Source organism: Elgaria multicarinata, chromosome 14 (genome assembly GCF_023053635.1).
Source record: "Elgaria multicarinata webbii isolate HBS135686 ecotype San Diego chromosome 14, rElgMul1.1.pri, whole genome shotgun sequence".
Lineage (NCBI taxonomy): Eukaryota > Metazoa > Chordata > Lepidosauria > Squamata > Anguidae > Elgaria > Elgaria multicarinata.
The window spans coordinates 23,888,053-23,899,230 of NC_086184.1; the positions used below are offsets into that span (position 1 = coordinate 23,888,053).

At 47.2% G+C, this 11,178-nt stretch overlaps 1 protein-coding gene across 1 annotated transcript in view; it reads right to left on the reverse strand.

The window, feature by feature from the left end:
- MAF (MAF bZIP transcription factor) overlaps positions 1 to 9,968 on the reverse strand; it is a 338,917-nt gene extending 328,949 nt beyond the window's left edge. Inside the window, 2 exon segments of the mRNA XM_063141392.1 lie at positions 7,922 to 8,632; positions 8,634 to 9,968. Coding sequence (XP_062997462.1) covers positions 7,922 to 8,632; positions 8,634 to 9,061 — 1,139 coding nt within the window. The 5' untranslated portion in view covers positions 9,062 to 9,968.
- Positions 9,969 to 11,178: the final 1,210 nt, after the last annotated feature.

Genomic DNA, 11,178 nt, shown 5'->3' on the forward strand with positions numbered 1-11,178 from the left:
GAATTCTCCCATGTAAAAAGTCTATGGTGTGTTTATAAGGGAGCACAAGCTTCTAAGCCGTCTCTTCCCACCGTCAAAAATTGGAGTGGGGGGAAGCTTAAGGCCCTTACCTGAGTAAATACCCCCCCCCTTTGATCTGAGACTTGCTTCTGGCTGAGTAAACTTTAGTCCTTCCTACACCTAAGGCTTCTCCAAGGAAAATGGAGGGATCCTCCCTGCCTGCTCCCGGGATCCCCTGTGTGTCATTTGGATGCACAGGAACGATCCAGGGACGATCCTGGGGGGGGGGGAGGCAGGTGAAGAAATGGCCTTTGCTAGGGTTGGGGCTGTCAAAGAAGCAGAAAGAAAAGTGGACTTTAGGAAGTAGGTTAGGATTCCAAGTGTGTTGCGTATGTGTGCGAGAGAGGGAGGGAGAGGGGGTGAGCAAAATCCACATTGGGGATGTTCACACGGAGGGGGAAAACACTTTGGTTCCGACTGTGTCCCTGAAGGGGTGGGAAGAGAAGAGAGATTTCTCTCTTTCAACTCCCTTCTTGGTGAAGCAAAATCCAAACCGCGGGATCCGATTTCATTTCAGTCCTGGCTGAGCGTGCGTGTAAATGTCTTCGGGTCCGAGACCGGGAGTGGCTTGGGCGCTCTTGACTCGTCCCATCTTCTCACGAATCACCGCGCTGGGGTGTGGCGTGGACAGGGAAAAAAACCACACACACCAAACCTGAAGGACAGTTCGGTTCTCAGGCAGGACTTGAGAACCTAACTGAACTCCTTTCCGCCATCGATTTACACAGGCTCGCCCCCTGAGCGCTCTTGCTCTGGTGGGAAAGAACTCGAAACACCCACTTGATGAAATAGAAGCTGGTTAATAAATAAGCTTGACCCCCAACTGGGGAATTCTGGGAGTTGTAGTACTCTCCCCCCCCCCCCATAAACATGCATAGGATTGCGCCCTCACTCTCAGAAAATAAAGTTTTCATCTTTCAGGGAAGTTTGCAACATTCACTGTCCTTTGGCCGGTCCACTTTCTCCCCCATTGCCAGGACTTTTTTTCTTTTCATCGCTTCAGGAGGCTGCTCCGCTGCAGCATCCTGAACACTTGACAAGGAAGTTTGAAACGGGACTGAAAGGAGTTAGGCCTTCCTTCGAAGCCAGCCACAGGCTCCTGAATCCCGAGCAGCCTGGAGCGCTTAAGCACAGCTTAAGCTTGAGCAATCCGAGTGAGGCTAGAACTCCTACGACTGATCGCCACTTGTGCGCGCATCTGGTCTTTCTTCCACGCACATATTCCGTGCCGCGCGCGAGAGGGAGAAGAAAAGGGACCGTGGATTATTCGGTTGTATCCTGATTTATTGCAAACTTCTTTAAACAAAAGAAAAGAAATACTACCACTGGCGTGGGGAAGGAGGTTTGCAAGGGAGTAGGAAGTGTGTGCTTTTAACTGAAACTTGGACATTTTTCACTCTGGCTGGAGGGAAAGTGTGCGTGAGTGTAAGTGGTTTTCTTTCCCTCTTTTTTCATCCAATCATTCGAGCAGGTGTCAGAGTTCATCCCGGGTGTCTGATGGCCCTGGTAATACATATTGAGGTTTCCTGTCCCAGCAGCATAGGGGCAGGTATCTCCTGGTGTGTTCCTGGCACCAAAGGAGCAGGGAACAACTGATCTATGCTCACCATTGGTTCACTTGTACCAAGAAGCCAGAGCAGCGGCATTAGATCTGATAGTCCAGCGGAGCTAACTAAACAGAAATGGGTAGGAGAAAAAGATTTATGAATGAGCCCAGATCAAGGAATCTTTCTGCACTGCTGAACTAACTCACTCACTCACTCTCTCTCTCTCTCTCTCTCTCTCTCTCTCTCTCTCTCTCTCTCTCTCTCTCTCTCTCTCTCCATGGTTATGAAAGTCTTCCCCAACCTAGTGCCCTCCAGTTGTTTTCAACTACAACTCCCATCATCCCAGACCACACTGGAGCTGGGGGGGGAGTCAAAGTCCAAAACATCTGGAGGGCACCAGGTTGGAGAAGGCGGTCACAGAGAAAGAAGACAACCCTGGTTGTAAACCTAGGGGGCAGGGGGGAAATGTTATCAGATCCAGAAATGTGGAAGAGTGGGGTGATTAGGGTCAGAGCTTGGGCAGGCCATTAAAAAATGGTGTGGGGGGGAATTCAGGTTGCAATCCTATGCACACTTACCCAGGGGTACGTCCCGTTGATCCTATAGCAGGCTTTACTCCCAAGTAAACATAGGTAGGATTGTGTGGTTAGTCCAAGTCAACTGCACTCCATTCGAGAGAAATGCAAAAAAAAAAGTGCTGCGGGTGGGTGCAGCAAAGAGGAGACCTCCATGTAACCCAAAGCTAAGTGCCCGTTTACTCTCCAGTAATCCCCGCTGTGTTTCAATGAGCACAGGGTTTTCGCTGGAAAGGCTTGCCTTGTCTTCTCCTGAAACACAGCTTTGAAAACGTATATAGTGTGTGTGTGTGTGTGTGTGTGTGTGTGAATGCAACTACAAATCCCATGAACATGCATTGCACGATTCGAGGAATAAATGAGCAGTCCCATGCACCCTGCAATGGGGCTGGATTTGGTGAGAATTACTTCTGAGCGAATTTGCATAGGACTGGGTGGGTGGGCACTGACCCCTTCTGACCTACGATTTTGAGATGAGGGAATCTGAGAAACGCAGGGTGCTGGGAGAAGTCTGGACTTCAGGCAGTGAAATGAATGGATAGGATGATATGAAGCAAACTCAACGGGAGCAGAACTGACATCCAAACTTCCCACCTTCCTGCCCCTTGAACTGCATGACTCAAGTCAGATTATGCCAAGCAAGTGCGATTCCAGCAAAACACTGGCTGGGAAGGTGGATTTACAGGGTCCTTGCTGGGAAAGGAAACCTCTCCTCCCACAAACCACATGCTTGGCCTTCAAGGTTTTCGGTCACAGGTCTCGGTCAATTTCCTTAAGCCTGGCTCCACAAAAAAGCACCATCATCATAACAGGGGAAATAAATAAATAAATCACTGTCCACTCCCATTGAAATAAAGGTTTAGGGATGGAGGAAGAGGAGAAGGCAAAATAATTTAGATATGTCTCTACCCCTGTGTGTTGCAGGGAGGGGGTGGAGGTCAGGGGAGGTCTTACCCCTCCTTGAAAACACTGCCCTGCTTTCTAGCTTGTTCTTCAAGGCCAAATGACAGAGGCTTGTCCAATTTGCTCCACTGTTCCTTCCTTTTCTGGCCTACGGTTAGATCTCAGAGTATAAGCTAGAGGCAATGTCCATATTCATAAGCTGCTGGAATTTTTATTTCATTTCATTTAAAAGGGGGGGGGTGTTTTATGCATGCACCCCCTGCCTCTGTGTACGTACACGTACACACACACACACACACATCACATTATATCATGCTTCTGGAAGGGGTGAAAAAGAAGATCTTTTGAAAATATCAGATCTCTTTATCCAGGGTGTATCTGGCAGAAATTTAAGTTTGCAGGGCTCAGTAGTGGAGGGGTGGGGTGGGGGAGTTACTTCCCTGCCTTGGGCAATCATGGGGCAGGAAAGGGCCCATGTAAGTGTGACAAAAACCACAGGCTGCACAACTCTGGCCAAGAAGTTCAAACCTTTAAAGTGGAGAAGGAGGGGGGAGAAACTCCTCTACTATCTTTATAAGAGCAGATAATTTTCTGATTGGCCAATTGCAGGTAGTTTACCCACCGATTATACATTAACCTGCCTAAAGAGACTTGCAATGATGCAGCCTATATAGCTCTTCTGGGCTATCAGAAGGTCAAGCGCTAAAGGACATGTGTGGCGTTCAGTGAGGAGGATGGGTGATCGTCAAAGAGAAGTGGTGGCACTGAAGCAGGGGAGGGGGGAAGCTGATCCTGCACACCTCTACGCCTTTCCAGCAACATTAATTTTGGTGAATCTAACATGCTCTATATGCCCTTAAAAGACTGCTTGGTTAAGAGAGCCCCAGGCCCTTCCTCGGAGCCATCAAACCCACACACAGACACCGACACACAAAGAGCAAGACAGAACACAGTGAGGAGGAGAAGCAGCCACACGCCTTAACTCTGTCTTCCTGCCAGACTGGGGACACAACTTTGTTTAAGCGTCTGATGACCTTTGCCCTCGCTCTGCACAGGCTTAAGAGCAGCATCTTGTAAAGTTTCACAAGCCTGAGCTTGCCAGTGAATTGAAACATGGGCCACTTTTCAGCAGCATCTCATATCTGCCCTAAACCTTGCTTCCCTTCTGATCTACCTACCCACCACCACCACGACCTACCCAAAACTTTGGTTATAAAAACAGGCACGAAGTTAGTCACGGGACATTATTCTCTCCTGCATCTGGTTCCACAGCATTTTTTTCACCTTCTTCTTTTTTTGAGTAATAGCTGGTAGAATCCTGAGTACTTTGACGACTGGGATTCAGCATCCACAAAATAACCCAGTTTCCCACCCAGTAACTCAAATCCACTTCTCGGCTAGGTCCTACTGCAGTCAGCTTACTGGAACTTGGATGCACCCATCATTTTATGGTGGATTTTCAACAGGGAAAATAAAATAAAAGGTCCCTTCAGAGTTTCTCCCTTCAACTCCTCAAACATATATATTAGAAAATGGTCAGGTTTTCCTTTGGAGAATACGTGGCCCACATTCACTGACTTTTTGTGTGATTTTATTTTTTGTTCTCCTTTCCTGGGAAAGTTTATAAGATAAACTCCGGCTAGTAAAATACAACAGGAATGAGTGGGACAAACAGACCCTTAAAAAACCAAAACAAAAAATGGAATGGAGGCAGGGGAACAACCCACAGGTTAAAATATAAAAAGCCTGCTGCGATTTTGGCTTTTATTATTTTTTTAACTGTCTGACTGTCTTGTGCCATGCTGCATCACAAACAGGGTTTTGGAGAAAATGCTCTTTCAGAAGCAGTTTGTGATGAGCCATGAGGGCTACCATCCAAGGAAAACAAGGCTAATCCCACCCCACAAATCCTAGGCTGGCAGAATTAGTTTCGCGGTCCTTTGGACCTCCTGAAATGTCAATAAACAAACATACAAGGAAAAAATGAGACGCTGTACATTGCACATGCCTCGGCCTAGGTTCCTCAACTTTCATAAGAGCATGCAAATGTATCTTCTTTCATTTCATTTCACTATAAGACCACTGAACTATTATTATTATTATTATTATTATTATTATTTACAGAGGGTGTCATATTATGTTTTAAAAGCAGAAATATTACTTGAGGCTGCAGATTAATGGTAGAGGATAACACGTAAAGCCTTTCAAAATGATTACAAAACTAAAGAAAGTTACACTTCCTACCTGAAAACTCACACTTTTCCTACCAGTGACAAAACCAAGAGCTAGTAGGGAGCAATTCCCACTTTGCCTATATATTAAGTAGCCCCCAATACTCCCCACTTGTTTTAGGACACCATTCTCCCCACAAGATGCTACTTTTAAGTAGATCGCTTGATCTTTTTTAAAGCTACAAACTAATGAAACTGAGTACAGAATCAAAAATGCAGTTTATTATAGTAGATTATTCTTTCCTTTTGATATAACCATAGAGTTGAAAAATGAAAGAAAAGCACATAGGGAACATCACACATGGTTAGTTAATAACTCAAGATATAAAACAATTTTGCACAGCAAAATATGTAAAGGGGAAATAAGTAACTGACAAGATTTTTTTATATTTATTGTGGTAAGATTTACTTTCCATTTTTTTTAAAAGACAGGATTATCAGTCCCTGAAAATAAAATTTGCTGATTAATGCCTTTAAAACTTTGTGAATTTGTGAAGTTACAGAAAATCCAGTTCTGCACCACAATACAACTGTAAAAAAATCTGCATCATTTAAAAAACTGAGCAGTAATGCCATCTTTGTAACTGCATAAATGGTATTAGCATCCTAGACAGGTTTGTAATGGTTTATATTTTATGCTTCAGGTTATATCTTAGTGCAATTCAGTCCCAAATATTTCAATTTCCAACCCCCCCAAAAAACAAAAACAAAAAACCCCAACCATACATTTTGAACACAAAATACCCCTATTAAGATAATCAGGGAGGGCTCCCCTTTTAATACTTTGGTTTCCAAATACAGTCAGTGGCATAGCAATGTCTACACATACCCAATTTATATTTAAGTTGCAATCACATGCTGGATAAACTACTTTTTTAAAAAAAACAGTCCCATTGTAAATTCTACCCCCTTTTAACATCACGACAGTGAACAATTTAGTGCATCATTAAAAAAAAAAAAAAGAGTTCTATATCTAAACAGACCTAACTCTTTTGAATTTACCTATAACATTCCTTTATCTGTAGCATACATTTGAACTGGGCTAACAGACAATAAAAGCTAGAATTAAATTATATACCAGGAACCCATAGCATTGCACATTTGACAATTACCAAATGCAAAAGGAAAATAATAATAATAATAATAATAATAATAATTAAAAAAAAATAAACACAAATGGGGCAGAACATTCCAAAATAAATTTTAGACTGCTTTAAGAAACAGCATAATTTTAAAATCCCACAATCTGGAAGTAAATCGCTCTCTTTTTTTAAAAGCATAAAGTTGAAAAACTTCTTTCTAAAGTTCTTTTTTTTTTTTTTTTTGCCATATTTAGGTAATCCCAATCCATTTTGGCCACTTGTTTTGATTCTGTTTTAAAAGAAGGGGGTGTTTTCAAAGAAGTCTGAAGTTCTGAGCAACTCAAAGCAGTTTCCAGAGCAAACTTGAATGGGAAAGAGGAAGACCGAAAGGGTTGCACTTTTATGCTTTCAATTCAAAAAAGTGGCGAGGCAATACAACTAAAAAGGATGACTGTCATGCCATTATAAGTCTCTGAAGTCCATATCCAAGCAAAAGGGGGAAAAATACCATACATGTCCAGCATGCATGGCTTTTATCAATATAATGTCTTTTTCTCTCTCTCCCCCATAGTCTTTAGAAACAGTTCTATAGTTAATTGATGCTAAGACAAAGTAGCAAGCATAATGCATGAGATGAAGATGGGATTATTCTAATGGCAGACTAAAAGTTTCACCACTTGGCAGTTTAAGGCCAAAAAACATGAAGTTGATGGAAGTTTCATTCTGGCAGCTTGAACTAGATACATTCTCTAGGTTTAGCACAACAACAGATGTAACTCAGCAAGCCGAAGTCTTAAAACTTTTATCATTATTTGTTTTTTAAAAAACTTTTTATTCTCGTATTTCGCCCCCCCCCCCCCCAAAGTTCAATACCCATATGAAGAACTCAGGATGGCAGGGTGGTGAAGAGGAAAAAGAAAGTGTAACTTGTTTGGGTTTTTTGGGCACAGCAAACTCAAAAGGAGTGGGGGAAAACACTTCATGAAGTTTAAAAATAAAATAATGTGGATGGCAGGTTTCAAAGGCTGAGCAAGCTTCATATGAAGAACTGAGTTGGTGGATTTAAAAAATAATAATAGGCGCGCGCGCACACACACACACGAGTTGCAAGAAGTCCCCAAGAAAAACAAAATACAAAATTAAAAAAGACACTTGAGTAAGGTTGGCTATCAACTGAGTCAGTCCACCTTAAAAAATAAAAACCCAAAACGTGAGGTTCTTGGTGTAGTTGCTTTTTAACAAGAATATTATTATTAATAATAGCAATAATACTACTACTAATGACCATGGTGGCCAGCTTAGGTTGTTGCTTTCCCCAGCAAGCCCCCTCCCCCACTAAGCTGCGTGGAGAACTTTTGCGCGCACGTGTGTCCGCGACGGCGCGTCTCTGTGTGTGTGCGCGCGTGTTCTAAAAGTGGCAAGACGTCGTCGGGAAGGAGGAGAGGGGTGGGGGGAGATGCGGGTGCAGGGGTTTCTGTGTGGTTTTTTTTGGGGGGTGCGAGGGGGAGAAGACCACAACTCACATGAAAAACTCTGGAGAGGAAGGGTTGTCGCTGCTGGACCCGTTTTCCCGGAAGCCATTGCTGACCAATTTCTCGTATTTTTCCTTGTAGGCGTCCCTCTCCCGGACTAGCCTGGAGATCTCTTGCTTGAGGTGTTCCACTTGTTGGAGCAGCTGGTTCTTCTCGGATTCCAAGACGTGCCGCTGCTGGACCCTCTTGAAGCGGCAGGACTGCGCGTAGCCGCGGTTTTTGAGGGTCCTGCGCTTCTGCTTGAGCCGGATCACCTCTTCCTTGCTGACGCCGCGCAGCTGCCGGTTGAGTTCCCTCACCGACATGGTCACCAGCTGCTCGTCGGAGAAGCGGTCGTCGAAGTGCAAGGCGCCGCCGTGGTGCGCGTGGTGGAGAGCCCCGCCGCCGGCAGCGCTGCCCCCGCCGCCGCCGCTGCTGCTGCTGCCCCCGCCGCCGCCGCCGCCGCTGCTGCTCCCGCCGCTGCTGCTGCTGCCCCCCGACGACTGCACGCTGCCGGGCTGCTGCGGGTGGTGGTGGTGGTGGTGGTGGTGTCCGCCGGCCGGGTGGTGGTGGTGGTGGTAGTGCGGCGCGCCGCCGTGCTGCTGCTGAGCCGCCGCCGCCGCGATCACGGCCGACACCACGGCGGCCGCCGAGCCCATCTCGTCGGGCGGCAGGGCTCCCCCCGGGCCGCCGCCGCCGCCGCCGCCGCCGGCCAGCTGCTGCCCCCCGCGCGTAGCCATCGAAGCCGCCGCCTCCGGCCGCGGCGGCGCTCTGCAGCTGGTGGTGGCCGCTGTTGATGAGCGCCTCCACGGCGTCCTCCGGGCTGAAGCCCAGCGCCTCCGGGTTGAGCTGCTGCGGGTAGCCGGTCATCCAGTAGTAGTCTTCCAAGTGGCTCTTCTGGTCGCTGCCTCCCGAGCCCGGGCTGGGCGCCGAGAAGCTGGGCGACGGCGGCACCGAGCTGCACGGCGTGCTCATCGGGGTGGACGAGAGCGAGCCGCCGGCGATCAAGCGGCCGCACTGGCTGATGATGCGGTCCGTCTCCACCGGCTCCTTTTTCACTTCGAACTTCATCAGATCGAAGTCATTAACATATTCCATGGCCAAGGGACTGGTGGGCAGGTCGGGGCCGTTCATGGCCAGCTCCGATGCCATCCTTTTGCTGCCGCCGCCGCCGCCGCCGCTGCTGGGGCCGCCGCCGCCGCCGCCGCCGCCGCCGCCAGTCCTCCAGAAAGGGTGCGCTCCCGGAGCGAGGGGGCTGCTCTGACTTGCGAGCGGGTGAGCCAGTTTGATGGTTTGCAAAGCGATCGCTGCTCGCGGTGGCTGCGCGCCTCGCGCTCGCGCTCTCTCCCCCCCTCTCCGCGTCGCTCGCTCTCGCTCTCGCTCTCTCGCTCTCTCTCCTTTGCAGTCCGCTGCGAACCTCGCTCTTATTATCCCTTGGCAAAGAGCAACTGGGGTGCAGCAAGGCGGCCGCCTCTCACGCGCGCTCTAGTTAGTCGCCTTTTGCATCAGGCTGGCTGGGTTTCTTTTGCTCTCCCGGCTCTTCTTCTTCTTCTTCTTCTTCTTCTCCTCCTCCTCTCTCCCTCCCCCCCTCTCTCTCCCTCCCCCCCCTCTCTCTCTTTCTCTCTCTCCTCTGCAGCTTTGTAAACTGCAGCTTTGCGGAGAAAGATTGCTTAGTCGTTGTTTGAAATTGTTGTCTGGATTTCTTTCTTTCGCTCTCTCTCTCTCTCTCTCTCTCTCTTTTTTTAACACTTCGTGGCGTGGCTTCCCCTCTGCTGCTTTTTTCTTTTCATGCCCGGTGCAAAAACGAGGAGAGAGAGAGGTTCGCCATCGGGGGAGGGGAAAAAAAAAGGAGGTAAGTAACTATATTATTATTATTATTATTATTATTATTATTATTTAAAAAAAACTTTAAAAAAAACTTGGAAAAGGGAAAACAACAATCAAACAACCCTGAGGTCAATGCGATGACCCCCCCCCCAAAGAATAGCAATTTGAAAATGGAAAAAAAGAAAGAAACTCGACTCCCAAGCTCCAGCAAGAAGATGAAAAAATATTTTAAAGAGCTCAACCAGGAGGACAGTTTAAAAGCATTGCTGAGTTTTATAGCGCTCCTGACGTCAGCTTTCAAATGGGAAATTGACTCCGACTCTCGTCCAATCCGCGGCCGCGAACCCGGCCCTCATTAGCATAATAGTATAGAAACAAGGAAACTTTTCGGAGCTGTCAATCAGGAACCAATCAGCTGACTGTCAGCTGGGAACAGAACTTTTTAACTCCTTCCTGACCGAAAGTGCTGTCTCGGATTCCCTCGGTAGGGGAGGCACTATAACTTCTTATCATCATCGTCGTCGTCCTGTGTCTCTTTTTTATTTTCAAGAAAAGAAAACTGCAGAAACCCATTTATTTAAACCTGGAAAATGCTGCTAGGAATCCGGACAATCCAAGGGGATTGGGAATATGCACTAGGTAAGGATGCTCCAGGACTCTCTTCCTTGTGCGTGGCTCTCTAGGGTGCTTATGCATCTCCGGTTAACTTCCTTCTTGCACAGTCTTTGCAACTGGAGACATTTCTTTTAAAATTACTCTTTACTTGAACTTTCCCCGGAGCTGGGACCTGCCTCACCCACCCTTTCCTCCTTAAGTGCTGGGCGGGAGAGAGAAATGGAGGTGCACTGCCTTGGTTTCCAAATTATGGGAAACCAATCCTGGGAGGGCGCGTTCTCAGGAGATCTATTGGATTCCACTTGCCGTCCTAAGATTAAACAAGAAAGATAATGCATCTCTGTCTCACTCTCTCACTCTCTCTTTCCCCCCTTCTCTTCCTAGAGGGAGAGAGGGATGAGACCTTGTCCGGGAGGGAGGATCAGAAATCACATCAGCATCTTTGGAGGACGCTTGGGCTCCGGAAGGGTTAATTCGGAGCGCATTTCTCTCTCTCTCCACCCCACCCCCGCCAGCCAGTCCTCAGGAGGAGCAAATCCAAGACTTTCCTCTTTGCAAATTTCAGTCACACTTCGGCCTTTGCTCTTGTGTCAAAGGATCATCTGATTTCTCTAGCCGAGGGAGCCGCGCCTCCGTGTCAAAGTTATGTTTCGGTGCCTGAGCTCCCCGCCCACTTCCAATCAATGGATCCGCCAGAGGTCAAGAAGTTAAGAAAAGTTGCTAATTGCTAGCTACAATTTCGCTCTCTGAGCACCCCCCTTCCCCCCAGGACGCAACGGGTTGCGTTTCAATTTTTGGTTTAAGTTTTGTTTGAAAAATGAAAAAAA